Source organism: Vulpes vulpes, chromosome 16, assembly GCF_048418805.1.
Source record: "Vulpes vulpes isolate BD-2025 chromosome 16, VulVul3, whole genome shotgun sequence".
In the NCBI taxonomy this organism is placed as follows: domain Eukaryota; kingdom Metazoa; phylum Chordata; class Mammalia; order Carnivora; family Canidae; genus Vulpes; species Vulpes vulpes.
Window position 1 is genome coordinate 29962389 of NC_132795.1, and position 26239 is coordinate 29988627.

Here is a 26239-nt window from a genome sequence, read left to right on the forward strand (position 1 = left end):
TGTCCTAACACACCGAAGGCTCCATGGGCATAGCTGGGCTCATTGGAAGGGAGGAGGTTGGTAGGCCAGCCTGGCATGGAACTCTGTGCTCGCTGAGATACTTGGCTCAAGGCAGACGCATCTACACAGCACTGAATCTCCAGTACTGATCCCCACCCAGTTGAAAGGGCTTAGCTTTCACCGTAGAGAGAGGTGGCCAGGTTCCCTCAGATTCCAGCTGCTGGGAGCTCTCTCAGTCTGGCCCCACTATCGAAACAATGCTATAGTGGAGGAAAAGCAACTTGGCTTCCCAGAGATTGCTCTCACCGCTGTGCAGCAGAAGCTTTTTACCAACCTCCATCCAGGGCTGGCAGATTGAGCTCTCCCCTGTCTCCTGTAAAACATGCTGGCTCATGCATCAGACACTGACCCTCATGGCCAACGGGCTACTCTGGCACATCCCCTCTATCACTACCCCCACCCCCTCTGTCCCATCCCTGTCAGGGGAGTTGTATGTTTGCCAAGTCTTGTGGACTCCTTTCCAAAACTGTATATTCTGGGGATCCCTGGGTGGCACAGCGGTTTGGCACCTGCCTTTGGCCCAGGGCGTGATCCTGGAGACCCGGGATCGAGTCCCACGTCAGGCTCCCGGTGCATGGAGCCTGCTTCTCCCTCTGCCTGTGTCTCTGCCTCTCTCTCTCTCTGTCTGTGACTATAATAAAAAAAAAAAAAAAATCAAAACTGTATATTCTGATCATACTTGAAATAGATTAGTTACACATAAAATGATGGAATGTGATTTTGAAAATAAAGAATTAAAGGCTTTGGAAAGGGTTCCTAAAGAGGAGTCTTTTCTTTTTTTGAAGACTTTATTTTTTCAAGTCATCTCTAGACCTGGCGTGGGGCTCAAACTTACAACCTCAAGATCAAGAGTCATATCCCCCACCGACCAAGCCAGCCAGGTATCCTCATAAAGGTGAGTCTTAAAAAAATAATGTATGAGACAATCGTTAAAAAATAAAGGGAAAGGTTTAAAATTCAGAATATGTCCTCAGATTGCTTTGCAAGTATTTTTAAGTTTTTTTCTTCTAAAGAAATCAGTAAGGTCATTCTCCCATGGGTGTAGTTTGTGCAAGACAAAGAGCAGGCCTGTCCTCAGACACATGCTTAAGGAAGTGCCTCAGCTTTCCTGCAGGCTGGCGAGGAGTGTGTATGGCAGATGTTACCAGAATGGACATTACTTCCTATCTTAGCTTTTCTTATCTCATACATTGATAAACTGCTTGTTTGGACCACATTGAAGAGGACTGTTTTCACTGCATTTTATTGATAATTTACATGCTCTGAAAATGTTCATGTGGACAATAAATGCTTTTTCTTAAACCATATTCTTTTTATTTTTAAAGATTTTATTTATTTATTCATGAGACACAGAAACAGAGAGAGGCAGAGACCCAGGCAGAGGGAGAAGCAGGCTCCCTGTGGGGACCCCGATGGGGACTCGACCCAGGGCCCCGGGATCACGCCCTGAGCCCAAGGCAGACGCTCCACCACTGAGCCCCCTGGCCTCCCTCTTAAACCGTATGCTAGTTCTCTCCGTTCTGGCACATATCAGAGAGCAGGACCCGTTTCTGGGCTTTTGTTTTTAATGTGATGTGTGAAGAATGAATTCAGTTTTCTTTAAATCCACCTTTAAGATGACGTAAGTGGTAAGAATATGGAGCTCGGGCGCCAGCAGCCAATCACCAAGCACAGTGGTGGTTTTAAGCGTAGTCGGTTCGACAGTCCTTACAGACCCCTGGGAGACGCTGCCGAAGTGCCTCTCGCCCCCAGAGGGCCGGGCGGAGAGACCCCAGGGCTGAGGTTTGGACCCCTCCCAGCAAAGCCCGGGCCTCACCGGGGCTGCTGAAGACAACAGGACAGAGGACTCTGGCCGCGGCACCCCGGCAGGGGTACGGGCCACCTGAGGCTGCGGGGCAGGGCTGGGCCCTTGGAGGGGCACCGCGGAGCAGGGACAGGTCCTTGGAAGGCCGCCACCGAGCAGGGCTGCGTCCTTGGAGGGGCATCGTGGAGCAGGGCCGCGTCCTTGGAGGGGCATCACTGAGCAGGGCTGTGTTGGCTCGATGGCTCACGGAGGTCTCTGAGTAGCTGGCCCAATGTCCCCGTGGAGGCCTCGGGGTGAGCAGCCAGGGCTGCGGGCCACGGGCCGAGTGCCGAGCCGGCTGGGGTGTAGCAGCCCGTGGGTGTCACCGTGGGGTGGGGGGCATGGCCCACTAGGTGCGGGGAGGGGAGCAGCCTGTTAGGTGTGGAGGTTGTGGCCTGTTAGGTGCGGGGGTCGCGGCCCATTAGGTCCCGGGGGTGGGTCATGGCCCGTTAGGTCCCAGGGGGGTCGTGGCCCGCTAGGTCCCAGGGGGTCGCAGCCCATTAAGTCCCGGGTGTGGGTCATGGCCCGTTAGGTCTCAGGGGGGTCATGGCCTGTTAGATGCAGGGGTTGCAGCCCATTAAGTCCCGGGGGATGCGTCGCGGCCCGTTAGGTCCCGGGGGGGTCGCAACCCGTTAAGTCCCGGGGGTGGGGGTTGCAGCCCGTTAGGTGTGGGGGTCACGGCCTATTAAGTCCCGGGGGGTGTGGGTTGCGGCTCGTTAGGTGCGGGGGTCGCAGCCCATTAGATCCCAGGAGGGTCGTGGCCCATTAGGTGCGGGGGTCACGCCTGTTAGGTGGGGGGGTCGCGCCGGTTAGGTCCCAAGGGGGTTGCGGCCTGTTAGGTCCCAGGGTAATCGCGGCCCATTAGGTGCAGGGGTTGCGGCCCGTTAGGTGCGGGGGTCGTGCCCGTTAGGTCCCTGCGGGGTCGCGGCCGTTAGGTCCCAGGGTGTCGTGCCCCATTAGGTCCCAGGCGGGGTCATGGCCCATTAGGTCCCAGGGGGAGTCGCAGCCTGTTAGGTCCCGGGGGGGTTGCGGCCCGTTAGGTCCTAGGGGGTCGCAGCCCGTTAGGTGGGGGTGCCCATGGCCGCGAGGCTGGGGATGAGCAGGCCGAGGAAGGCATCCAGCCGCTCCCTGGAGCGGTAGGCCAGCAGCCCGCCCTTGTTGGCCCAGCGCTCGGCGCCCGCAGCGCCCCGGTTAGCCGTGTGGTAGCGCAGCTGCGGCGGCTCCAGGCCCGCACCCGGCCCGGCCCGCAGGCAGCCCTGCAGGTCCGCCACGCCGCCGCCCATGGCCCGCAGGATGGCGTGCGCCGCGCAGCAGTCCCATTTGAAGGTGGTGTCCTCCGAGAAGATGTAGATGTCGGCCAGGCCCTGCACCACGCACAGGCCCTTGTAGCCCGCGCCGGCCGCGGGGAACACGCGCTCCCCGCACACGCGGCCCACAGCGGCCTTCACGGTGGCCGCCTCGCTGGTGCTGATGACAGCGGAGAGCCCGCGTGGCTGCCCTGCCTCGGGGCCCGAGCCTCCCGCCGCCTGGGGCTCCCCGCTGCTCCCCGCGGGCCCGGCGCACTGCAGGGAGTGAACGTTGGTCCCCAGGTAGGAAAGGCCCCAGTAGCAGCGTCCTCGCCACCTGCGGGACAGAGCAGGACAGAGTGCACGCGCGTCCCCACGGCTCCCGACGGGCCCAGGGCCTGCATCTGCACCTGCACCTGCGCCTGCGCCTGCGCCTGCGCCTGCGCCTGCGCCTGCACCTGTACCTTCACCTGCACCTGCACCCGGGCCCGGCCGCCAGGACACGCACCACCTCGCCGGTCACAAGACAGGAACACAACCACTCCCCTCCACCTGCAGGTCCCTTAGCAGCCTCACCGGGATCTTCCTCAGCACCTTCCTCTTCCGAGCTCCGCTTTGGCTTAAACACCCAGAAACGGGGACGCCGGATTTGTGGTGCGCTTACTGCTTTTTTTTCTTTCTTTCTTTTTTTTTTTTTTTTTGATTTATCAATAAGAGACGGAGAGAAGGGCAGAGGGAGAAGCAGGCTCTCCCTGCAGGGAGCCTGATCCCAGGACCCCGGGGTCATGCCCTGGGCCGAAGGTAGACGCTCAACCACTGGGCCACCCAGGGGCCCCTTGTTTCTCAATGTTTAACTATTCTGTTAGGTCGGGTTGCAGATTCCTCTACTTACAGAGGCAGGGGTCGGGCCTTAGAGACCACAACCGTGAGTGTGTCACTCAGTGGTGGAATCCGCACGTCAGCTCCAGAAGCCCCGCTCCCCAGTGACTACCCTGCCAATCATTTCTAGGCCATAATTATGTCTGCAGTGAGTCCCAATTCTTAATTTCTTAAGAATTCTTTAAAGATAACAGGGGATACACTTTCAGTTTGCAAGAAGGCAGGGTAGAGAAAAAAAGGGCAAAATTGCACAGGTGCAGTTTATGTTCCCTAAAGAACAAATCTTAGTTGCCTGAAGCAACTCAAGTTCAAGAAGGTGTAGTCATTCACATGGAAAAATAGGGCCTATTTCGAAACTGAAACCAACAGAAAATAGCTGCTGGCTTCCACTTGGACCCTACCTTGCCCCGGAGTCAACCAAAGTGTGGGCCACGGAGCAGAGGGGATGAGCAGCCTTGCCACCTCCATGCCCAGTGTGCGGTTCACGCCCGGGCAGGAGGGGGAGCACCCCACAGTCACCGTCTAATCTTCGCCAAACCTACTCATCTTTTCATTGGAAAATTTTCATATTTGTTTTGAATTTCTTCTAAAATTACATAAATGCGTGACTTGGCCACATAGTGATAGCATCTACCTCATTCCAAAGGTAGTAAAAGACAGCGTTACCACCGTTCTATCAATCTGGTTTTGAATGACAGGGGACAGGGAACGGGATCGCTGTATTTCAAATGCAAGACGACTACGTCTCCAAGATAGACTTCCCGTTACGAGTTACTGGCAGCATGCACCTAGCCCTCACTAAAATTATCTTTAATCTAAGACTGAAAATAGAATTTTAATTCACACCTGCAGACTTTAGTAGGAACTCCTCAGTGTATCAAGTCGTGGTGATGTCAAGTGATAATCTCAACAATAAGCAAAACTGAGGTTGTAAGTTCCCCCAAACCACAATATGCCAGAAATGTTCATCTTTTTACCTGAGGGTGTTTAGGTCTTGTGATACGAAAGGTTGATTGATGACTCCCATTAGGGGTACCCCTGTGTGTAGGTCATAGACACCAATTAAAATCGTGACACACTGAAGCCCGCTGGGGAAGATTCCTTCGTTGGATTTAATATCAGTAGAACCTTTTATATACTGATAAGTGGAATCTGAAAAAAATGAAGCATATTTGGTTGGACTCAGGCAATGATTATTTGAAAGGTAAAGACAAAATAAAATAATGAAAAAAATAAAAAATAAAAAAATAAAATAATGACAGGTACGGCTATACACTCTGTCCTGTATAATTTGTCTTTTACTAATGTGGCAGCTGCTGTGGTTCTCATGTGTCCTCCCCAAATTCTAACCCCCAAAAGGGGGATGGTATTAGTAAGTCATAAGGGTGCAACCCTCATTAATGCAATTGGTGCCTTATAAAAGGGGATCCCGAGACAGCCCTAGTCCCTTGTGCCATGTAAGGACGCGGTGCCAGCTCTGAAGCCGGGAGCGAGCCTCCATCTTACCATGCCAGCACCTTGATCTTGGACTTTGCAGCCTTCAGAACCTTGAAAATAAGTTTCTGTTGTTTCTGAGCTACCTTGTCCGTGGTATTTCGTTTAGCGGCCTGAACAGACTGCAGGAGCAATCAAGTTTTACCTCTGGGTGTCACTTGCATTGAATTGTTTTTGGATCTCTTGTACTTCCATTTTTAAGATGCCTGTGTTCCATTTTCCCCAACCCTACGGGAATTCTTGAAGGGAGAGGATGCATTTATAGTTCCTGTGGTCCCTAGCATGGCACCTGGCATGTGATAAGCACTCAAATATCCATCACAGGTCAAAAGCACTGAAAAGCTAATGACTCAGGATAACTGGTGGGATTCTTTAGAGCTCCTCTTACTCAGAAGACAAGTATAATATGGATGGATAGATGGGAAAATCTTCCAGAAGTCTCTCAGGGGTGGAATCACCTTTCTTTTTTTGGTCTCCCGAGCCGAGGAAGGAAAGAGACACAAAATGTGGCACAAAAAAGAAGAAATTGATGGTGCTCCGGTGAAAAAGAAGCCGAGGTGCTAGGTTTTCCCCTGAGAGACACACGGGCAGCAGCTGCCGGCCAGCATCTAGTAAGTCGGCACCCCCTTATGCGGGCAGGTGCACAGGACCCACAGAGCTGGCTCGCAGAATCCGTTTAGGATAGAGCCAAGAAATGGGAGAGCCCTCTCCCTCAGAATCCTCAACTAATGCTAATCTGCCATCGAGTTACAAAAGATTTTGGGAAAGATGCTTAGTCTGCAGATGTAATCCACTGAGTGAATGTCCTATAATTCCCTGGTTATTAGAGGCATTTTTATGACGTCATACCAGCTCACGTGCAAAACGGAAGCTGGCGGGGCCAAGGGGCATCTGCTGGGGCGGCCCCACCTGGGCTGGCACAGCCTGCTTGGCAAGTGGGCATGAAGCAAAGGAGAGACGCAAGCCGGCAGGCAGGGCCTTGCACTGACAGCCTCGCCGAATAGACCAGAAACGTGGGGCCAGAGGCTGCGGCGCTACAGCCCCGTGGACAAGAGAGTAGGAAGCTGTAAGAGGCCGCAAGCTGCCAGGGAGTCGCGATTGGTCCTGATCCCCTTGTAGGCCCGGACGAAGGTTTGGCTCTTAATTGAATTAGTGGTCACTGCTTCAAAATCGGGGGGGTATCACTTAAAAACCTGGATTTTATTTTCTCTTTAAAAACTGGAAGATCTGGACTGTGTTTCCATGTGGCAACAATCCGCTGGAGCAGAGTGTTCCTTAAATGGCATGTGTGCTCCCTTCATCACACTAATCGCCCTCCTATCACTTCATGACTCCGTCCTGTTTACCAGTTTGGCCCTTGCAATCTTTCAAAGAAGACTTGATTCAGTTTGATATAGATGTACGTGTGTACACACCCACCGACAGATACACAGCAACACACGTTATAGAGCTGTTGACACACAAATCCACAACAACACACCGTCACACATACACCTCCACTCTTCACCACTCATCTTAGGGCCTTGAGATGTTAAAGACGTCTAGGAGAATTCAACTTCACTCTCGACTGTTATTTTCCCAAGCCTCCCCACCCCACAGAGGGATTTCTAAAAAGAACAAATCAAAGCAAACACTCCCCTGTACTTACCAATGGGATCCACCCAGATTCCCAAAATGTCCTGAGGAATGTTGATCTCTACCGAATCAAGAGTTGGGTCCGTAAGGGTGACATCCTGATGAACGACCTTGGCTAGTGCTTCAGACGCCAGCTTGTTCCCATTAAGAACCTTGCTAAGAAGCTCTACTGTCTCTTCCTCCGTCGGACACAGCCTCAAGATAATCTTTTCCCCTAGAATAAAGACAAACTAAAAGCCATTATTACATCTCAAGAGTTTCAGGGGAGGAAACAGCAGCAGAAGGGTGAGGAGGAGCAAGAGCCGCCCCTTAGATTAGGGGAGGGCAGCATGTCCATACTGTGGTTGCTAAGCACCGGGTGGCTTCACGAGGCCACAGCGGCCCAGGAGTCACTCATCTACCTCCTGTGACGTGAGGGATGGATTCCAAGTATCAAAGAAACATCTTCCCGAAAACCGTCCACGTGGGCACACGTGCACAATTTTGTGCACAGCTTACGGGGGCTTGGGGGCCCCTGGACCCTGAGTCCTTGATAGTATTTATTTTTGTCTTTTGCCTTTTAATATAACTCGGTCAGCCTGTTACCGTTTGGATGGAGGATCACAGAGCTGTGAGCAGCACACGGAAGGTGAGGACGCTTGTGCCCAGGAGGTAGGCCAGCAGCAGCCAGAACACTCCCACGGGGCAAACTGTGGTGACAGGACACTCGGGCGAAGGCTCCCCTCCGGGAGGTGGCCGGGAGCAGATGCGAGCAGAGCCCCTGCTCCAGACGTGGCCACGGTGCCCCGGCACACGCTCCCCTGCAGCCCTGGACACGTGGCCCACGGGAGGACAGAGGCCGACGGACAGCGACCCAAGGGCCAGCAGGACAAGACACGGCATTCCAGGCCGCAGGTGATGTGACAGGTGCCCCCAGGCCCCACGCCACTGCAGGACCGCAGCACCCACGGGTCGGACACTTGGGACGCAGGCTCCCGCCCACAGCCGAGTTTCGGAGGCCTGGGTGCTGCGTGTGTCCCTTACGGCCTGAGAAGCACAGTAGGATCCCGAACGGGGATGACTCTGGGTCAGCAAGACCCACTCCGCTGTACTTAGTGAAGCGACACTCAAACTAGACCATGGAGTTGGGGCCCAACAACACCCCACACGGCTCTCACCTAGGCCATGGAGTTGGGGCCCAGCTCCTGCACTGCTCAGGAGGTGTCCTGGGATCATCGAGGAGCAAACCCAGCTCGTTACTCCTGTGCTTACGATTCTCCAGTGAATTCCCACCAAACTACTTCTGCTCCTGCCTGCGCTCACCTCCCCATCCCAGGCTCCACATTTCTCTGGCCCAGGCCCGCTAAGCTCCTCCTCCTCCTCAGGTCTCAGGAAAGGGAAGTGGCAGCTCTTGTGGCCCCTAAAGCTCCAGGTAAATGAAATGTTAAAGTAACTGTTTTTGACGTAGTAGCCAAACACAGGATTTCAGGCACAGGATTGCTTATTAGTTAATCACTTGTTAGGTGGTTTTTAACCTTATGAAGTTTACAGGAGATTTCTCTGAGCGTCCCAGAACCGACCCCATCTTAGTACGTAGCCCATGCAGGTGACACTCTTCCAGCGTTAATCCAGAACTTAGTTTTTCCTTTGTAACTGTGCCTCTGGATGTTTGACTATTCGCCACATGATCAATGATAAGGTTCACAATTTTAATCTTCTACCATTAAACAAACAAAACACCCAAACTAAAAATAATTTGTGTCTCTGTAAAGGATCAGAGATTTTGATTTTTTTTCCTCTCTACCATCAGGGAACATGGAGGTACATCAATGGAGCATCTGGCCTGCAGGAAACTAATTAAAGAAGACTTAAAATTTGGTACTAAAAGGAAACTTTTATTTAATCCAACTCCTTTTACAGAGATTCTGAGACCAGAGAACTGATGAGGTGAACAAGTTTTCTTTGCTCAAGAGCATACAGTATTTCATAGATAGATAGGGCCGCTCTAGATTCTCAGGCAAGGCCTCTGGGCTTCCCAGGAGGCTCATGAATGGGTTTAAAACTTGGACCTAAAATTGTTCATACCACTGTGTAATGTGCATCTTTCTGAGAACATCTGTAACTTCTGCTAGATTCTCAAAGGGCCATGCAACTTCCCCAAAGGTCATCAAATATTATTTTAAATGCTATAGACTTATATCTAAAATCATACACATAGACTTGCTAAATAATTCCAAGATACTAATAATTCCAAGATACTAAAAATTCCAAGTTAATTCTCCAACTTAAATGGCATGATATTCTCAGGTACTGAATGAAGTTTAAGATTCAAATATGTTATTTACATGAAAGGCTCCCAAACCCTCATTTATTCCATGATGTTGTTGAAAATTAGAATACCATATGATGATTAAGTCATAAAAATACAGTAAAATTCATATACTTACCCAATTCGTTAGTAAACTCATTTGATTCTTCTCCCAAAATTTTTTTTCCCAAACCTGGAAACTGAATGATTCAGAGTATGACAAAGAAATCAAAAAACAAAACAAAGACAAAACAAAAACAGAACCCCCCCCCAATCCCATGTACATGTTTAATTCTTAACATATTTTCATTTTGCACTTCAAATTACATAGCACAACTAGATCTGAAATTCATCATTCCAGAAATCAATCCAAGTATAAAAAGTGAAGTCAGCTTGATTTAGTACTTCACTTTCTAATATTTTCCTGCTCCTCTGCCCCCCCAGGAAGTCCAAATCATGGTAGGAGTCTGCAGTACTTTAGAAACTTCGTCCTTCCATTTAAGAACCACAGAACTAGAATATTTGCAAAGGAGATATTTTACCCGTTGCTCATCAACAGCACCGTGCTAGCTTATGGAGTTAACAGTGCTGCCCAAGTACCCAAGACCATTACTAATTAAGACTAGAGGATAACACGAGAGTTTGCTTTCATCTTCAGGCGTTTGCTGCACCTGTTGGAGGTATCCTTGGACTTCAGGCAAGGAGAGCAAAAAAAAAAAAAAAAAAAAGAACTATTTTCTTGACAGATAATTAATACATCACCATAGAATAATAATAATAAAAAAAAAACCCCATGGAGCTAAGTAAGAATCTTTTCTCTCTCTGTAGGACCAGGAAGCATTCACATACATTTTGCTTCTGATCCTCTCTGTAGTAAAGAGAATTTTTCTCAAACTATGTGCTGAATTATTATGATCTGCGTGATGTTCTCAGGCTGCAAAAGCAAGGAAATGCTTTAAATATTTGAATTCAGTCATTTGCAGATGGCCAATAATTTTAATAGTGCCCACCACTTCTTGTTTTGTTTTTCCTCTTTTAAAGAACAGCGCAAGTCGACAGGGGCTGCCAATGAGCCCACTCATGCACGGCTGCAGCTTGGTCTCCCAACTGCTTAAACACCCGTTTCTGAGGTTACAGGATGTAAGGGTCATAAAACAAAGGCATCTAGCAAAAAGTGAATGTTATTCCTTTGTTCATAAGTCCTGTCATATATTTTATGAATGAACAAGTGCCTGTTACAATGCTCTGGGGCAAATATTAGCTAATGAAAGTTAATGTTGATATGTTTCTAATCCATATAATTGCTCAACCATCCCTTGTACCCAACTACTTGATCAGAAAAAAAAAAAAAAGAAAATAATTTACTGGAGCCAGATATTACAGGGCATGAAAAAGTAGAGTTTGTAGAGATTGCAAGGGGTCATTTACTCTCTCTTCCTGCCTATGGTCAAGAATATACTTTAAATGATTCCAAATATTTTGAGAATTTCAATAGAAACTATTCTAATATTTTGTAGTGCTGTCATAAAGTTCTATCCTCCCAAATCTTAAAAAAAATGTTTGATTATTAGATTATCATGCAAAAGCAAACATAGTATTGCAAAGAATGCAAACTCTGGAGCCAGTCAGCCAGTGCTCAAAAGCCAGCCCTGCCACTCACTTGCTGTGTAACCTTGGGCAAATTACTTAACCTGTCTGTGCTTCTTTTTTCTGATCCGTTGGAATAATAGTTCTTATCTCATAAAATTATTATGATAGTTAAATAAATTAATATATTTAGAGCCGTTAGAAGTGCCTGACACACAGTAAGGACTTATAAGTGTCTGCTAGTGTTATTATTTATTATTACTACTTATGAATAGTTTCTTTTCCCAGCCAGCTTCAGAGAGCTAGAATCATGATCATTGTTAGTTATAAGCAATGATTTTCTATGAGAATAAAAGGGGATTTTCAGGCTTTAGGCTTGTGCAAGCCCATAACTGATTAGATAACCATTTGATAAAAGATTATATCAAAAGGCAGGACAGGATATGTCAAATCAAAAAAAAAAAAGAAGTCAATAAAATAGTATGTTCTCATTGCTACTGAGATAAATTCTATGTGCCAGGCACACAAATACACATTGAAGGAAAATGTTCTGACAATATTTAGTAAACCATAGCTGTGGTTCTCTCATGGTAGGATTAAGGATTCTTATTTTTGCTTATTTTTCCAGAGAATGTGTATTATTTATTAAAAAGAAACGCATTAATAAATAAAAAGCTCCATATCCAAATGTTTCTCTTTAGCTGTCAGAACTGTGATTTCTTTTTTGCCTTATATGCTTTTCTATTTTTTAATTTTTTTCTGCAATGAACATTTTAGTCATTTTATAGTCAAAACAGGAGGGGAAATCCCAAGCTGTTTATATTAGAGTCCTGGGTGCTAGTGTTCTGAGGTAGGGAAGGAAAAGAAAAAGGCAGGCTATGTATTGGGAAAAACCACAGGGTGAGGATTTTGTGATTACCTTGGCTGTGACCTTCCCTACCTTGTTCTCCATGTTCTGTTTTATGACTTCCTGTACGAGGACATCAGCCAGCGTCTTGAAATCAACGGCAAACTTCTTGTTCTTTTCTCCGTCTTTCTTTTCTTCTATCAGGAGCTGGAAGAGGGCCTCCTGCTGCCTGCAGGCCCGGGCGATGTTGGCAGCCTTCTCCGAGACGCGGAGCAGCTCCCGCAGGACGGCTGACATTTCGGAACCTGGCTCTGCAGCTCAGCCGCTGGCGGAATGGGGCCTGGCCTGGGCCGGCAGCTGGGAAGCCCAGGAACATGGGAGAGAAAGCAGTTCAGGGCCGACGTCGGGGCGTGCGGCCTACTACATCACCCGCCGGGGTCGGCGGGGTCAGCCGGGCTAGTGTGGCCCACGCACATCCCAGTGTGGAAGACCACATGGCATCTAAAATCTGAAACTTATTTTTTAAATGCTTCCAAAAAATACTCTGAGTCTCAAAAATCCATTATGCAAAAAACTGAATGCTCAGTGAAAGAAAGGCTTTGAACATCTACATTATTAATCCCTAGAGCGACAGGCAGGCAGATACAAAACCACAGGGTTGGAAGGAAAGCCTAAGTCTTGTCGTGACCTTGGAGTGGTGGCTCAGGCTCAGTGGCCCTGGAAGTAGCACTTTCTTTCACCATATTGGGGAACAGGAGAGCAGTGGAGGAGGATTTATCCTGTCAGTTTGGGGGCAGCTTTCACAAGTACTGTAGCTACCTTTCCCCGGAAGCCTCACCAAGCCTGGTACACGGTGTCATCATGAGAATTACCGGGAGGGCTGTCAGCCTCGTCTTATGGTCAAGGGACCTGAAGCCTGGAGGGAGGAGGTAACTTCTTCAGGCTTACACAAGACTAAGCGGCAGGGCCCTGAGTCAGTCCTACACACACGCTCAGGCTCTCTATGACCATAATCAACACTCACCTTCTTAAAAAAAGAAAACAAAAGTTCCTTAATAGACTCTACAAGACTGAGGACCAATGCAACAAAGCTATCAGTGTCACGGGGTTAACTGGGAATGGTCATAGTTGCTTTGTCTTAGGTTTGCTCCCCCAAAAAGCTATTTTCTTAAGATTATGGGTCAAACACCATGTGAAACCATATCCACCTTCAACACCAGTAAAAGGAAAGTGAATAAAAATGAGACATCTTCCTTTACTATTAGGTAGACCAAGCTGTTGTAAGTTAGCATTCATTCTTGCAAGTATGGTGAAACAGGTATGGATACTCTGCTCTTAGGCATGCAGACAAGTGGGATTCCAGAAGGCGTTTGAGAAAAATGTATCGAGATCCCTAGAGATGTCACTACCTTTAACCAGTAATTCCATTTGCCTTAATTTGTCTTAAAAAAAAAAAAAAAAAAAAAAAAAAAACAGAAAGAGTTGGGTTGGGTTAAAATATTTCTGCAAAAGAAGGATTAATATTTACAATACCAAAAAGAAATAATGACACGTATATGGTATAAATTATAGATAATATACATAAGATGTACACATAAACATGTTGGGGTACACATGCCCCAGGAGTATAAATTCAGTAACTTAGACAAATTTGATTTCTTAGTAAATGTTCTAAGTGATTCTATTATAAGGGAAGAGAAAATAATCAGTGAACCACTAGTATCCTGAAAAGCAGCATGAAGATTTTAAACGGTCTAGTTTGAGAGCTTTCTGGATAAAGAATATCAGTATTCTCTATTTTCCTCAACTTTGTTAAAAGCAGTTTTGGTTTTGTTTTAAAGAAATATCACACCACTGCCCTGTTGCAGGACCAGGAAATTTTGCCTGCGATGCCCTCAGAACACTGAGGCGAGCTACTCACGCAGACTGCAAACCCCAGGAAACAGCACCAGCCCTTCCCTCACACAGGACGCTCGCCAGCTTAGTGCCGAGGGGTTTCTGTGTCGCTGCCCCAGAGGTCTCGATCTCTCCCCTTTGAGCTTGACCTGTATTTCCTCAATAAGGACCATATTCTCCCACAACCTGGGCACAGCTACTTGACCAGTAGGAAAGAAGTATCAGCTACAAACTTCAGTCCTGAGGGTAACAGGTGTACAGATTTTAGGAATTCATCATAACCCAATAATCAGGCTTTTCAGTTCCAAAGTTATCCTGGAGTCCGACCTTAATCACTATTCTGACCCCGGGAAACACTAGCATATTTCATTAGGCTCCAGGCTGAATGCCCAGGTTCAGCTTGGGACGAAGCTCTCTCCAGCCATCCTCGAGAACCCAGCACTATTTGCCTTTCTTCAGGGTCCTAGCTCCCTAAAAAAACAAACAAACAAACAAAAAATCTCTCACAGCTCTCATGATCTACATGCAAAACGTTCTGATTGACCTGTGCAAGTAGGCTGCTACTTTCTGGCTGAAGGGACCATTTCCTCCGTACAAGTAGAACCCCCATTCTACCGGCTTCTCCAGAAGCTGCTTTCACATGCCTCCCTCCTTTTGTGCTCCCCTCAGTTCATGAAGACCACAACCCTGAGGGGTGCGCAGGTCAAGTCATCCTCACCCAGAATGACTCAACTCAAAGTACTCAACTTGCCTGTGGAGAACCTGAGATCTATGTTCAATGGCAAGTTTCTTCAGATTTGTCAATGACTCTAACACTTGTAAAAATTATCTTTCAGATGATTTTTTAAAAAAGATTTATTTTAGAGAGAGAGAGGGAGAGAGAGAGAGAGACTCAAGCAGACTCTACGCGGACCACGGAGCCCAACATGGGGCTCAATCTCATGGTGCTGAGATCATGACCTGAGCCAAAAATCAAGACTCGGATGCTTAACTGACTGAGCCACCTGGGTGCCCCACACTTACATGATTTTTTAAAAAGCAAATTTACATATTCATTTTTTGACCTAAGTTAGTTTTACTGAAACATTTCAAATACTTTATTTTTTTTTTTAAGATTTTACTTATTTATTCATGAGAGACAGAGACAGAGAGAGGCGGAGACACAGGCAGAGGGAGAAGCAGGCCCCATGCAGGGAGCCCGATGTGGGACTCAATCCTGGGTCTTCAGGATCAGGCCCTGGGCTGCAGGCAGCGCTAAACCACTGAGCCACTGGGGCTGCCCCATTTCAAATACTTTAAGTGAAATATATTATATAGACTTGTGATTAGGAAGTTAGGACATTTACCATAAATTTAATATCTTTGAATATAGAAGAAATTCTCTTTGATTAGTATTTCTTCATAGTTGACCCGGGAGCCACCTGGATCACATAGACTCCTGGGCTGCATCCCACCTTGGCTGAGTCAGACTCTGCGGGGCGGGGCCCGGGATCTGTCCTTCTGTCAGCCTCCCAGATGGCACTAAGCACTGCGGTGGAACAGCTACCGTTCTCCAGGCCCCGATTCTTCTTTGGCACCGTGCGTGGCCGGTCCACAGGAGCTGGCCCGTGGTGGCGGATACCTTGGGGCACCGTGTAGGTGCCGTAGTTCTGACAGTCGTCCATGTGCAGAGACAGGCCCAAGTTAAGACAATAGCTGGCCTGTACTCAGTGCTTGCCGTATGCCAGGGATCCTTCTAAGCACTTTATGTGTATTATTCGTTTAACTTTAGCACAACTTTATGAGGAAGGTACTACGATCTCTACCTTCCAGATGAAGAAACGGAGGCATGGGAGGTTAAGCAGCCCCAAATCACACAGCTAGGAAGCGGCCGGGACAAGATTCAAGTCCCCAGAAACCAGAAGAAGCCCTCACTGTAAGCCAGCACTCTAGCCAATAAAATTCTTTCATAAAATCTTAGCTGCTAACTCAGGGGAGGAGTAATTATTGGGTAAATCATCATAAACATATTATTAAAAGGTGCGTTATAGGGCAGCCCTGGTAGTGCAGCAGTTTAGCGCCATCTGCAGCCTGGGGTGTGATCCTGAGGACCCGGGATCGAGTCCCATGTCAGGCTCCCCATGTGGAGCCTGTTTCTCCCTCTGCCTGTGTTTCTGCCTCTCTCTCTCTCTTTCTGTGTCTCTATGAATAAATAAATAAAATCTTTTTTTTTTAAATAGGTGCGTTATAGGGCAAAAAAAGTAGAGAAACACACCTAGCTGATAGTAGTCACTAGTTTGACTATTAAAATCACCACCTGAAAATAAAATAAAATAAAATAAAATAAAATAAAATAAAATAAAATAAAATAAAATAAAATATAAAATAAAATAAAATAAAATAAAATAAAATAAAATAAAATAAAATAAAATAAAATCACCACCTGGCATTTGACTTCCTTTCTACTCCTAGAAAGTCCTTTTTCCCAGCTGGTCCTCCATATAAATCATCTTTGCTGGAGAGTAAAATCCCACCCATCACATCCTTCTTAGTCCTTAACTGGCGGCTTTGGCATCGGGGAAGGGCCTAGCTCAGGCCTCGCATCTAACTCCTCTTGGATTACTTTGCTGCGGCTGCTGAGACAAAATACCACCGCCTGGGGGGTTTAACAGCAGCAGTTTATTTTTCTCACAGTTCTGAAGTTCTAAGAGTGAGGTGTCCGCAGGCGTGGTTTCTCCTGAAGCCTCTCCCCTGGACACGCAGATACCACCTCCTTCCGAGTCCTCACCCAGCTTTTCCTCTGTGCAGAGCATCCCTGGTGTCTCTCCCTCTTTTTATGAAGACACCAGTCAGATTGGATTAGGGCTCACCTATATGGCCTCGTTAACCCTAATCACCTCCTTGAAGGCCCAGTCTCCAAATAAAATCACAGTACGGGGCACTGGGGGTTAGGGCCTTAATACACAGATGTGGGGGGACTGGAGCTTACCCCCGACACCGCTCCTGAAAGAAAGACCTTGGTAATCTTAGCAGATATCAACAAAGTCTATTCCTTTGTCTTTTGTTTTCTGGCCAAACAGTAAAAATGGAGTAGCAGTCTCTTCCCCATTCATATGGCCAATAAATTTAGTTCTGTGGGTCAATCTCCCTATTAGGGGCCATTCAGTTTATTTATTTATTTTTTGTTTTTGTTTTTGGCCATTCACTTTAACCTGGGTGGCTCAGCAGTTTAGTACCTGCCTTCGGCCCAGGGCGCAATCCTGGAGTCTTGGGATCGAGTCCCGCGTCGGGCTCCTGGCATGGAGCCTGCTTCTCCCTCTGCCTGTGTCTCTGCCTCTCTCTCTCTCTCTGTGTCTATCATAAATAAATAAATAAATCTTTTTTAAAAAAATAGCCAAGTCATTAATGATGCAGTGAACCTGGGATTAGCACTCATCAGCCTTACTCGGGGACAGCACATTTCAAGGCATATTTCATCAGAATGGGTTTAAAGAGGTTACATTCGTCATCATCTCAAACCAAAGGTGCATTAACAGACGTGCATCGCAACGTCAGAAACAGTCTCTTTAGATTTTCGTGGTGTTTTTCATCTCCAGTTGGAGAAATGGTGAATAAATTGAAGTGGGGGAAAAAAAATGCTCTTAAGACTGTTCCTGGAAGCCCAAACGTCTCTACACAGACCAAACTCCATTTAATTTCTAAACATTCTGATAATTTCAGCAAACCACCAGTGTTTGAAAAATCACATTTGAATAATATGCACATATTTTGGACGTGACGCGTAGTATAATAGGAAAGACCCAGGCCTTGGGGACACACGTGGCCTCCTCGTCATGGACAGCTGTGTGGCGCCAGGTGATTTACTTACCCCTTCTGAGCCTCCCTCCTCTGTAACAGGAATATAATCCGCAAGTTGCCAGAAACTAGTGACGATCAAATAAGAGATTTCGGGAAAAGAACCAGCACAGGGCTCTGCACGCCGGGAGCCCAGGACAGTGGTGGCTTTTACGCGGCTTCATGGAAACCACAGGCACGCGTCCTTGGTTGAGAAGTTAGGAGGCTGGCGACCCGGGGGGCCGCCGAAACCTCGTCTGCAAGGCCGCTAGGCCACGAACCCCGAAGGCTGGGAGCTACTCGCAGTCCCGGGGTGACCCACAACAAGCTTCCTTTGCAGGCCGGTCTGACTGCCTGGGTCTGGCTGGAGACCTGGCTCCCGGGGGACGGCCTGGCCGGGTTGGGGGGCCTCGGGGTCCGTGAGGATCCCAGGCTGGGCGCGGCCGCTCTGTGCCGAGCCTGGCGGTGCCACGAGCCGGCCTGCTTCACGGGTCGCGGTCACAGCGGCCACACAATGAGGGCCCTCAACGGACAGGACTGCCCGCCTAAATGAGCAAGAAGGTCAAAGCATTTCCGTCGACATCATTTCCTCCTGCGGGTAATCCACGGTGTCTGCAGCTTTTCGCCGTTCGAGGACTCCCTCCACCCCCACCCACGTCCTGAACCCAGGTTTTCATCCTCTGATGATGGACAATTTGGAGCTGCCATGTGGCAGCCGAGCCTGACGGTCCCGGCCACGGGGAAGGAGGCCAGGCTTCACGGGTCGCCTGGGTGTCCCACGGGGAGGCAGCCGGTGGCCTCTCAAGGGGGCGCCAATGCCCGAGGGTCTCTAGTGGGCCAGCCAGGGGCCAGCCGCGGCTTCACGTGGCACACACCGCCGTCACAGAGCAGTCGTGACTTCGCTCCCCCTCCATGGTACTGGCCTGAGGACAGGTGGCCACCCAGCAGGAGTGCAGGAACAGGCCTGGGCCCACACGGACTCTGCTGGGGGCTCAACCGGCCCAGCTGGAGCACCAGCCAGGGCTAACGTGCAACCTGCTAACAGTAGCCTCACGGGTGCCACCTGGCTCTTTCACCTGCCCACCTGGTCACCTAGGCGGGGGACTATGTCAGAAGCACTGGTGGCTGTTTAAATACTGCCTTTTAACTCACTGGGAACTAAATTATCTTTCCAGTGGATGAGCCTTGTTCACCTTTCAGGTATTTGATTATCAAACATTTCTCAGAATCCATTAAGAGGTGCAGAATGGGGACCCCCGGGGGCTCAGCGGCTGAGCGTCTCCTTCTGCCCAGGGCGTGACCCGGGGTCCCGGGATCGAGGCCCGCGTTGGGCTCCCTCATGGAGCCTGCTTCTCCCTAGGCCTGGGTCCCTGCCTCTCTCTCTCTCTCTCTGTGTGTCTCTCATGAATAAATAGATAAATCTTAAAAAAAAAAAAAAAAGAAAAAAAGACCCTACTATGCAGCAGTGAGAATGGATGAATCGCTGTAGGCGACAACGTGGCCACATGTCACAGAAACAGGCTGTTGAGGGAAAGATGTCAGCCACAGACCATGTAGCGGGCGATTTACTTGAAGTCTGAGAACAGGCGATGCTGACTTAGGATGTCGGAAGTCACAGTGGAGGCCCGGCCTGCAGGAGAGGAGGGGCTGTCGGCGGGGACCCGACGGGCCGGTAGCCCTGGGTCTGGGTGCAGCCGCCGCAGGGCCTCTGTAGACCCCTCGAGCGGTGTGCCTGGGACTTGCGTGCTGCTCTGTTTCTAGTTCAACGAGGAGCAGTTTTAAAAGTGTGTGTGTGGAGAGACACAGAGAGACAGTGACAGACAGAGAGACACACACACAGAAACAGACAGAGACAGAGAGAGACACACAGAGACAGACAGAAAGACAGAGAGAGAGACAGGCAGGGGCGTGCCCTCCGTGGGGGCAACGTGTAGTTGAAACATATGAAAACTACCTACATGGACAGCCTGGCCCGGGTTCTGATTCGCGCGAGCTATGCCTCGGCTGCTGGGCCCCGATGCGCGTTGCTTCAGTTTGGGACGTGCAGAGCACAGCTGGGCTCGCTCAGAGAAGGCCCCAGCGGGTGCCCCCGGGCCTCCTGCCCGCCCAGGCCGGGAGCCGGGGTGCTGGGGCCGGGCGGCCTCCCCCGGGCCTGGGCCCGAGTGCGAGGGGAGAGGGTGGGGATGGCTGCTGAGGATAGTTTTCATATGTTTCAACTTTTATGCGCTCAAGGATGTGTTTAGAACAACCGTGGTGTCACAAATTCCATAGAAGATGACAAACAGAAGCAGATTCAGTATAACCGTCTTAGCTATAGGAAAGAATACAATTTTTTTAAAAGAATACGAATGTAACGTATAATTCAAGGCAGAAAGAAAAGACACAAGATATCTGGCTTGTAGAAAGACTCTTCCCATAGCAGATTATAGTTTTGATAATTGTTCATCAGAATCTAGTCTTACTAATCTTCAAGTCCCTTTTGATGTTTTCCTTCACAGGTAACATTTTGCAATCATCTTCTCTGTCTTTCTGAACACCTGCAACACTTACTTTCGCACCAGCTCACTTAACATTTGCCTTTTTTTGTCTGCGCGGGCTTTGTGGGTGGGTAGTAGGGCTTCGGGTTAGGCCGCAGGAGAGCTAGTTCCTAGGCTAGGCTTTGCCTTGAACCAACCAGGTGTGAGACCTTGGCCTCATGACTTAAGCTGTCCGGGTCTTGTTTCCCTTGGAGGGACACAGAGCTTGAAGGAGATGATGTCTATGGTCTGTTCCAGTTCAAAACTTCCCTGTTTTTTTCTTTTTTTTTTTTTTTTTGTATCTGTTTTCCAAATAAAAGAAGTTGCCGAATACTATCCAGCCTTAAAAAGGAATGAAATTCTGGTACTTTCTATGACATGGATGAACTTTGGAAACATTATGCTAAGTGAACTAAGCCGACACAAAAGAACAAGTATTGTATGATTCCACTTATGTGAGGTACCCAAAAAGGTCAAATTTGTAGAGACAGAAAGTAGAATGGTGCTTACTGAGGCTGGAGGGAGAGAATAGGGAGTTATTGTTTAATGGGTCCAGACTACCAATTTGGTATAGGGAGAGGGTTCTGGAAATGATAGTGGTGATGGTTCCATAGCAGTGGGAATGTACTTAACGCCAGTGAATTATACACTTGAAAATGGTTATAATAGTAAATTTTGTTTCTATATATATATTTACTACAATTTTTAGAGAGTAAAAATTGAAATTATAGATTTGAAAAATGCACATTTAAAACCTGTTGATATTTATCATCTACCTAACGAGGACATAATAAATACTTGTTGATTGACTGGAAAAAATGAGACTGGGGGAGGGGCATGAAAATTAGGTTGAAAGGGCACTAGGCTATTTGTCTTAAAGTCGATTTTTGGGGGGATCCCTGGGTGGCTCAGCGGATTGGCACCTGCCTTTGGCCCAGGGCACGATCCTGGAGTCCTGGGATCAAGTCCTGTGTCGGGCTCCCGGCATGGAGCCTGCTTCTCCCTCCTCCTGTGTCTCTGCCTCTCTCTCCTCTCTCTATGACTATCATGAATAAGTAATTTAAAAAAAAGTTGATTTTTTTCCAGGAATCACATTGGTTTTTAATACTTAGATTATATGTTCATATATAGTGGTCAGGGTGTGGATGGAGGGGTTAATGAACATTATGAGGAGGACCTAAGCCCTCATCCAAGCCAGCCCATGGAGCACCATTATTCTCTAATGGGCTATAAATTCCTTGAGAACAGGATACAGTTTTTTTTTTTTTTCTATCTCCTAATGACGCACAGGGGTAGTTCTGTTAGTTAATTGTTTGATTTTCATTCCATTGGAGATAAACATGTTTAAATCTTTTTTTTTTAATTTTTCTTTTTTACAAAGAATTTATTTATTTATGAGAAACACACACACACACACACACACACAGAGGCAGAGACACAGGCAGAGGGAGAAGCAGGCTCCATGCAGGGAGCCCGACGTGGGACTCGATCCCAGGTCTCCAGGATCACGCCCCGGGCTAAAGGCGGCGCTAAACCACTAAGTCACAGGAGCTGCTGATAAACATGTTTAAAAAGATTTTCTTCCACCAAAATTAATTTGTAAGAGATTATTCATTATGCAAATCTTCAGGTTATAACTGTTAGACAATTCAAAAGAGTTCTTTACAGACCTTTTTAGAAGATGGTTTTTATTACTGTAATAATAAATAACATGACCAAAATATATTCTCTGAATGTTATAGTAGGAAAACAAACATCATAGATCATGTTATGTATCATTTTTTTGCTGACTGGATTTAGTAGCATATCTGTCATTCTACTTTCACTTTGTAGAGGCAAGTGAATATTTTAACAGATAACTTTCACTTTGTAGAGTCAAGTAAATATTTTAACAGATATTTACTAATGTTGAATAAATCAATACCCAATATTGAATGTAACATTTGCCTTTAAAGGAACACAAATAAAATACAGTTCTTTTGGGTGCCTGGCTTCGGCTCAGGTCGTGATCCTGGGGTCCTGGGATCGATTCCTTAATAGGGCTTCCCGCAGGAAGCCTGCTTCTCTCTCTCTGCCTGTGTCTCTGCCTCTCTCTGTGTGTCTCTCATAATAAATAAATAAACAATATATATATAAGAAAATATAGTCCTTTTACTTGAAAAGCTCAAATTAATAAAGACATAAATGGTTCATTAGAACAATATGTAAATATACTAAATTCTCTTGCATTCTTGCTAATCCTGCTTCTGTCTAAGCTGGTTATCTTCTTGACCTGATTCTTTATTTCTACCTCCCCCATCCTTTGCTATTAATGATGCTTACCATCAGCCATATTTTTAAAACAGACCTGTCTTATTCCCAGATCAAACTGGGATTATATGTGATTGTATGTAATTCTTGCAAATTCCCAGGGGAAGAAAAAAAAAAACCCTGAGAAGTTTTCTAGAATTTGGAAGATCAGATCCTATTTAAAAAGCAACTGATAACGAAAAATTATGACATCCCTGTAACTAAATTAAGTCCTCCTTAAGCAATATTAAAAGACCAGTTTCTTTTGGTCATTTAAATTTAACTCCTTTGCTATTAACTAGAACTCTCATTAGCATTGCAGGAAACCCACCATCATCATTCTGTAAAGAAAAGGACAAGTTTAAGGATCTATTGGTAAGGTTAGCAAATATTCACATTAATTTAAACTTGGATAATTAAGTTAGGAGGTTTTAAATATTTAGATGATTAAAAATAAAAACAAGCCAGCAAAAAACCCTCTCCACCCCTCAAAAAAACAAAACAAGAGAAATAGAGAAAAGGAATGGAGAGAGAAGAAAAGGAAACTCTCATACTTCCCATCATAGTAATTCATCTTAAATTCTTTTATAGATGTTCAATGCTCATAGTAATTCATCTTAAATTCTTTTATAGATGTTCAATGCTCTATTTTGTTAGTTCGTTTTATATATAACTGACCAAATTTTATGCCCAACTCTTTTTTTTTCTTTTTTGGATGGGGTTAGGTCATTTTAATAAAAGCTATAAATAATTAAAATTTACACGCTTATTTTCTCTAGTTAGGAACACAAAAGGGGTAGAAAATAAATCTGTTACATGAAAGGTATAGCCCAGTATTTTGCTATGGTTTAGGAGTCACAGGAATCGGCATTAAAAGCCCATTAATGAAATGTTCCTATAACACTAGATGACTTGAATTAACACTGCATTCCACATAAAAAGAGACTGAACATGCAAAAATGTTTGTTAGGTCAATCACCAGGAGGCTTGACTACAAAAGGATATAAAAGTTTCAGATTTCTTAAATGGGTGACATCATCATATTAGTAAAACCATAGCTTAAATGGAAGCTATGTACAGGGATGAGAGAGATTATGTCAGCTATTCATTCCAGCAAGTTGTTTCCCACCAGGTGTTTCCCAACCTTGCCTTTTTTTTTTTTTTTTAATTTTATCATTTTGACCTATTTGACGTATCATCTCCTAACTTTAGAGATTCTGATTCAGGAAGTCCCAAGTTGCAACCCAGAATCTTTTTTTTTTTTTTTTCAACCCAGAATATTTTAAAACCACTTTTGTCGCTCGCTCCCCAGTGTACTCACTGCCTGAGGTAATTTTTTAAATTAGGCAAATTTGGGAAACACTACACTAATCATAAGAGATGGGAAAGAAAATGCTGTCAACTCTGCTTTGATTTCTAAACTCTAAAACAAACAAAAACGTCAATCTACAGAGTTTTCTTAGCTTCATGACAAGATTTAAAATATTTTAACCAGGACATTTGTGAAGGACACACATCCAGAAAAGCTCATATATACCATCCTTACCTTTAATAAATGAAGAAGATAACTTGTTTTTATTAATCATTTTATGTAACATAATTATCTTTTACACAATTTATCTACAAGATGAAATAGAACAAGGCATTTCCTAATTGTTATCAGAGACAGCAATAAAAGGAGAAATACATGTATAATGAATAGCGTTATAACTTTTGCTTCACGGTTCTTCTCTGTCCAAGAAGACATTATTTTTTACAGGACTACCACAAGCATAGTTACCATTTAAGTCTATAATGAGATGTTGCACATCCAACAGCAAGCCCAGGCTGCAATTCCCAACCACACGGTGGTGTGGTCCAAAAGCATGAAAAGAAATGGTAGCTTATTCTGTGCAAAAAAGTGTTAACTTACATAAAATCCTCTTTGTGACCAAGATCTAACTTCAAGGGTAGCATAAAAATCCACAAAAGCTTAAAAGTAAAGTAGCCCCTACATTAGAATCCAGACAAATGCACTGAAAAACGAACTCTGCCATTGCCTTTATTTTTTTCTTTATGTTCTCTATTTTTAAGGTCAAGAATGAGGTCACCGTAGTAGTTGAGTGGCTTATTTTCATCAGGAGGCGTGGCGGGCGGATCCTGACCGACCTGTCGGGCCTCAACGTCAGGGCTCGCAGGAAGCCCTCCCCCCCCCCCCCCCCCCCGCCGGCCCGGCCCGCAGGGGTGCCCGCCGCCCCGCAGGCCACCCCGCCCGCCCGCAGGTCCCGCGGCGTCTCCCGGGGCCGAGCCGCGCGCTGGGCCGCCTCCCGCCGACCCTCCCCCTCCGCTCCCGTCGGGTCCGTCCCGCCGCGCGGGGGCCCCGGGCCTCGAGCTCCCCGCCCTCACTCACCTGCTCCGCGGGCCGCGGCGCACCTGCCGCCTGCGCAGCCCGGGGGGGCCCCCGAGCCGAGGGGAGGGGAGGCCTCGGGGAGGGGAGTCAGGGAGGCCGAGGCTTCGGGAGGGGAGGGGGGAGGCCGCAGGGAGGGGGGAGGCCGCGGGGCGGGGAGGCAGGGAGGAGAGGGGAGGGGGCTGGGAGGGGAAGCCTCGAGGAGGGGAGTCAGGGAGGCCGCGGGGAGGGGGAGGCCTCGGGAGGGGAGCGGGGAGCGAGGGGAGGCCGCGGAGCGGGGCGGGGGGACGGGCAGAGGGGCTCCGGGGGGAGGGGGCAGGCCGCAGGGAGGGCAGGGGGCAGGCCACGGGGCAGGGGGTTGCGGCGGGAAGGGGTGGAGGCCGCGGAAGGAGGGAGCCCTCCTGCGCGCCCGGCCGGGATGCGGCGCCGGGGAGGCCGCGGCCTTTCCCTCCAGAAGCGGAAGGGGCGGGGGAGGGGGAGGAGGTGGAGGTGGAGGATGCGGCGGGAGGGGTGGCGGGGGCTCCGCGGAGGCGGCCCAAGGGCAAGGCGACCCCGGCGGCGGTCGCGCTCCCGGCCGCTCGGCCCTGGCCGTACCCCCCTCGGCTGCTCCCGGGCGGCCAGGCCAGGGCACCCACGCGGGGCCGGCGTCCGCGACGTCACAGGTGCTGCCTGGGGGCGGAGCGCCGGGCAGCCAAGGTCCTGGGCCTCCGGGGCCTCCTGGGCCTCCTCCCCCCAACCCCCTCCTCCCCCACTCCTAACCCTAACCCTAACCCCTCCTAACCCCCCTACCCCCTTCCACCCCCTCCTACCCCCTCCTAACCCCCCTCTACTCTCTCCTACCTCTCCTAACCCCCCTACCCTTCCACCTCCTACCCCTCCTAACTCCCCCTACCTCCTCCTAACACCCCCTCCCCCCAACCCCCTCCTCCCCCACTCCTAACCCTAACCCTAACCCCTCTTAACCCCCCTACCCCCTTCCACCCCCTCCTACCCCCTCCTAACCCCCCTCTACTCCCTCCTACCCTCTCCTAAACCCCCTACCCTTCCACCCCCTACCCCTCCTAACTCCCCCTACCTCCTCCTAACACCCCCTCCCCTCCTACCTCCTCCTAACCCACCCTCTCTTACCCTCCCCTCTCCCCCCACCCCTCCTCTCTCCCACCCCTTCCTCCTCTCCCCCTCCCCCTTCCTCCCTACTCCCCCCACCCCCACCCCCTCCTCCTACCCCCTCCTCCGCGGCCGTGTGGCCGCCCGACGTAGTCTCGAGGGTCCCCCGTCGTCACCCTCTGGGGACTAAGGGCCTGCGGGCGACCCCGCGGCCGTGAAGACTTCCAGCCGGTGGCCCGGGTCTTGTCCCGCGGGCAGAAGCGTCGGGTGCGCTGGTCGCGGTTCCAGCCCGCGGCGGGGTCACGTGGGGGGCC

At 48.3% G+C, this 26239-nt stretch overlaps 1 protein-coding gene across 5 annotated transcripts; it reads right to left on the reverse strand.

Moving 5' to 3' along the window:
• Positions 1-1284: 1284 nt before the first annotated feature.
• Positions 1285-26239, reverse strand: INPP1 (inositol polyphosphate-1-phosphatase). 5 transcript variants are annotated; one of them, XM_072741156.1, is made up of 6 exons: positions 26044-26239; positions 12012-12275; positions 9624-9684; positions 7211-7411; positions 5046-5220; positions 1285-3526 (listed from the first exon to the last, which is right to left on the reverse strand). In XM_072741156.1, exons 2-6 carry the CDS (start codon positions 12213-12215, stop codon positions 2965-2967), a joined length of 1203 nt encoding a protein of 400 aa, XP_072597257.1. In that variant the 5' UTR covers positions 12216-12275; positions 26044-26239; the 3' UTR covers positions 1285-2964. The 5 variants fall into 5 exon arrangements, with proteins under 5 accessions (XP_072597257.1, XP_072597255.1, XP_072597256.1 ...); XM_072741154.1 differs by lacking the exon at positions 26044-26239 and adding an exon at positions 24822-24961; XM_072741155.1 differs by lacking the exon at positions 26044-26239 and adding an exon at positions 17030-17134.

What these genes read in the sequence shown, in the direction of transcription:
- INPP1 (XM_072741156.1), bottom strand. Translation starts at nt 12,215, where the DNA reads ATGTCAGCCGTCCTGCGGGAGCTGCTCCGCGTCTCGGAGAAGGCTGCC. An exon ending in TGAGTTTACTAACGAATTGG is followed by an intron (nt 7,412 to 9,623) that starts GTAAGTATATGA and finishes TCTTTATTCTAG; the next exon opens with GGGAAAAGATTATCTTGAGG. An exon ending in AATCTGGGTGGATCCCATTG is followed by an intron (nt 5,221 to 7,210) that starts GTAAGTACAGGG and finishes CATTTTTTTCAG; the next exon opens with ATTCCACTTATCAGTATATA.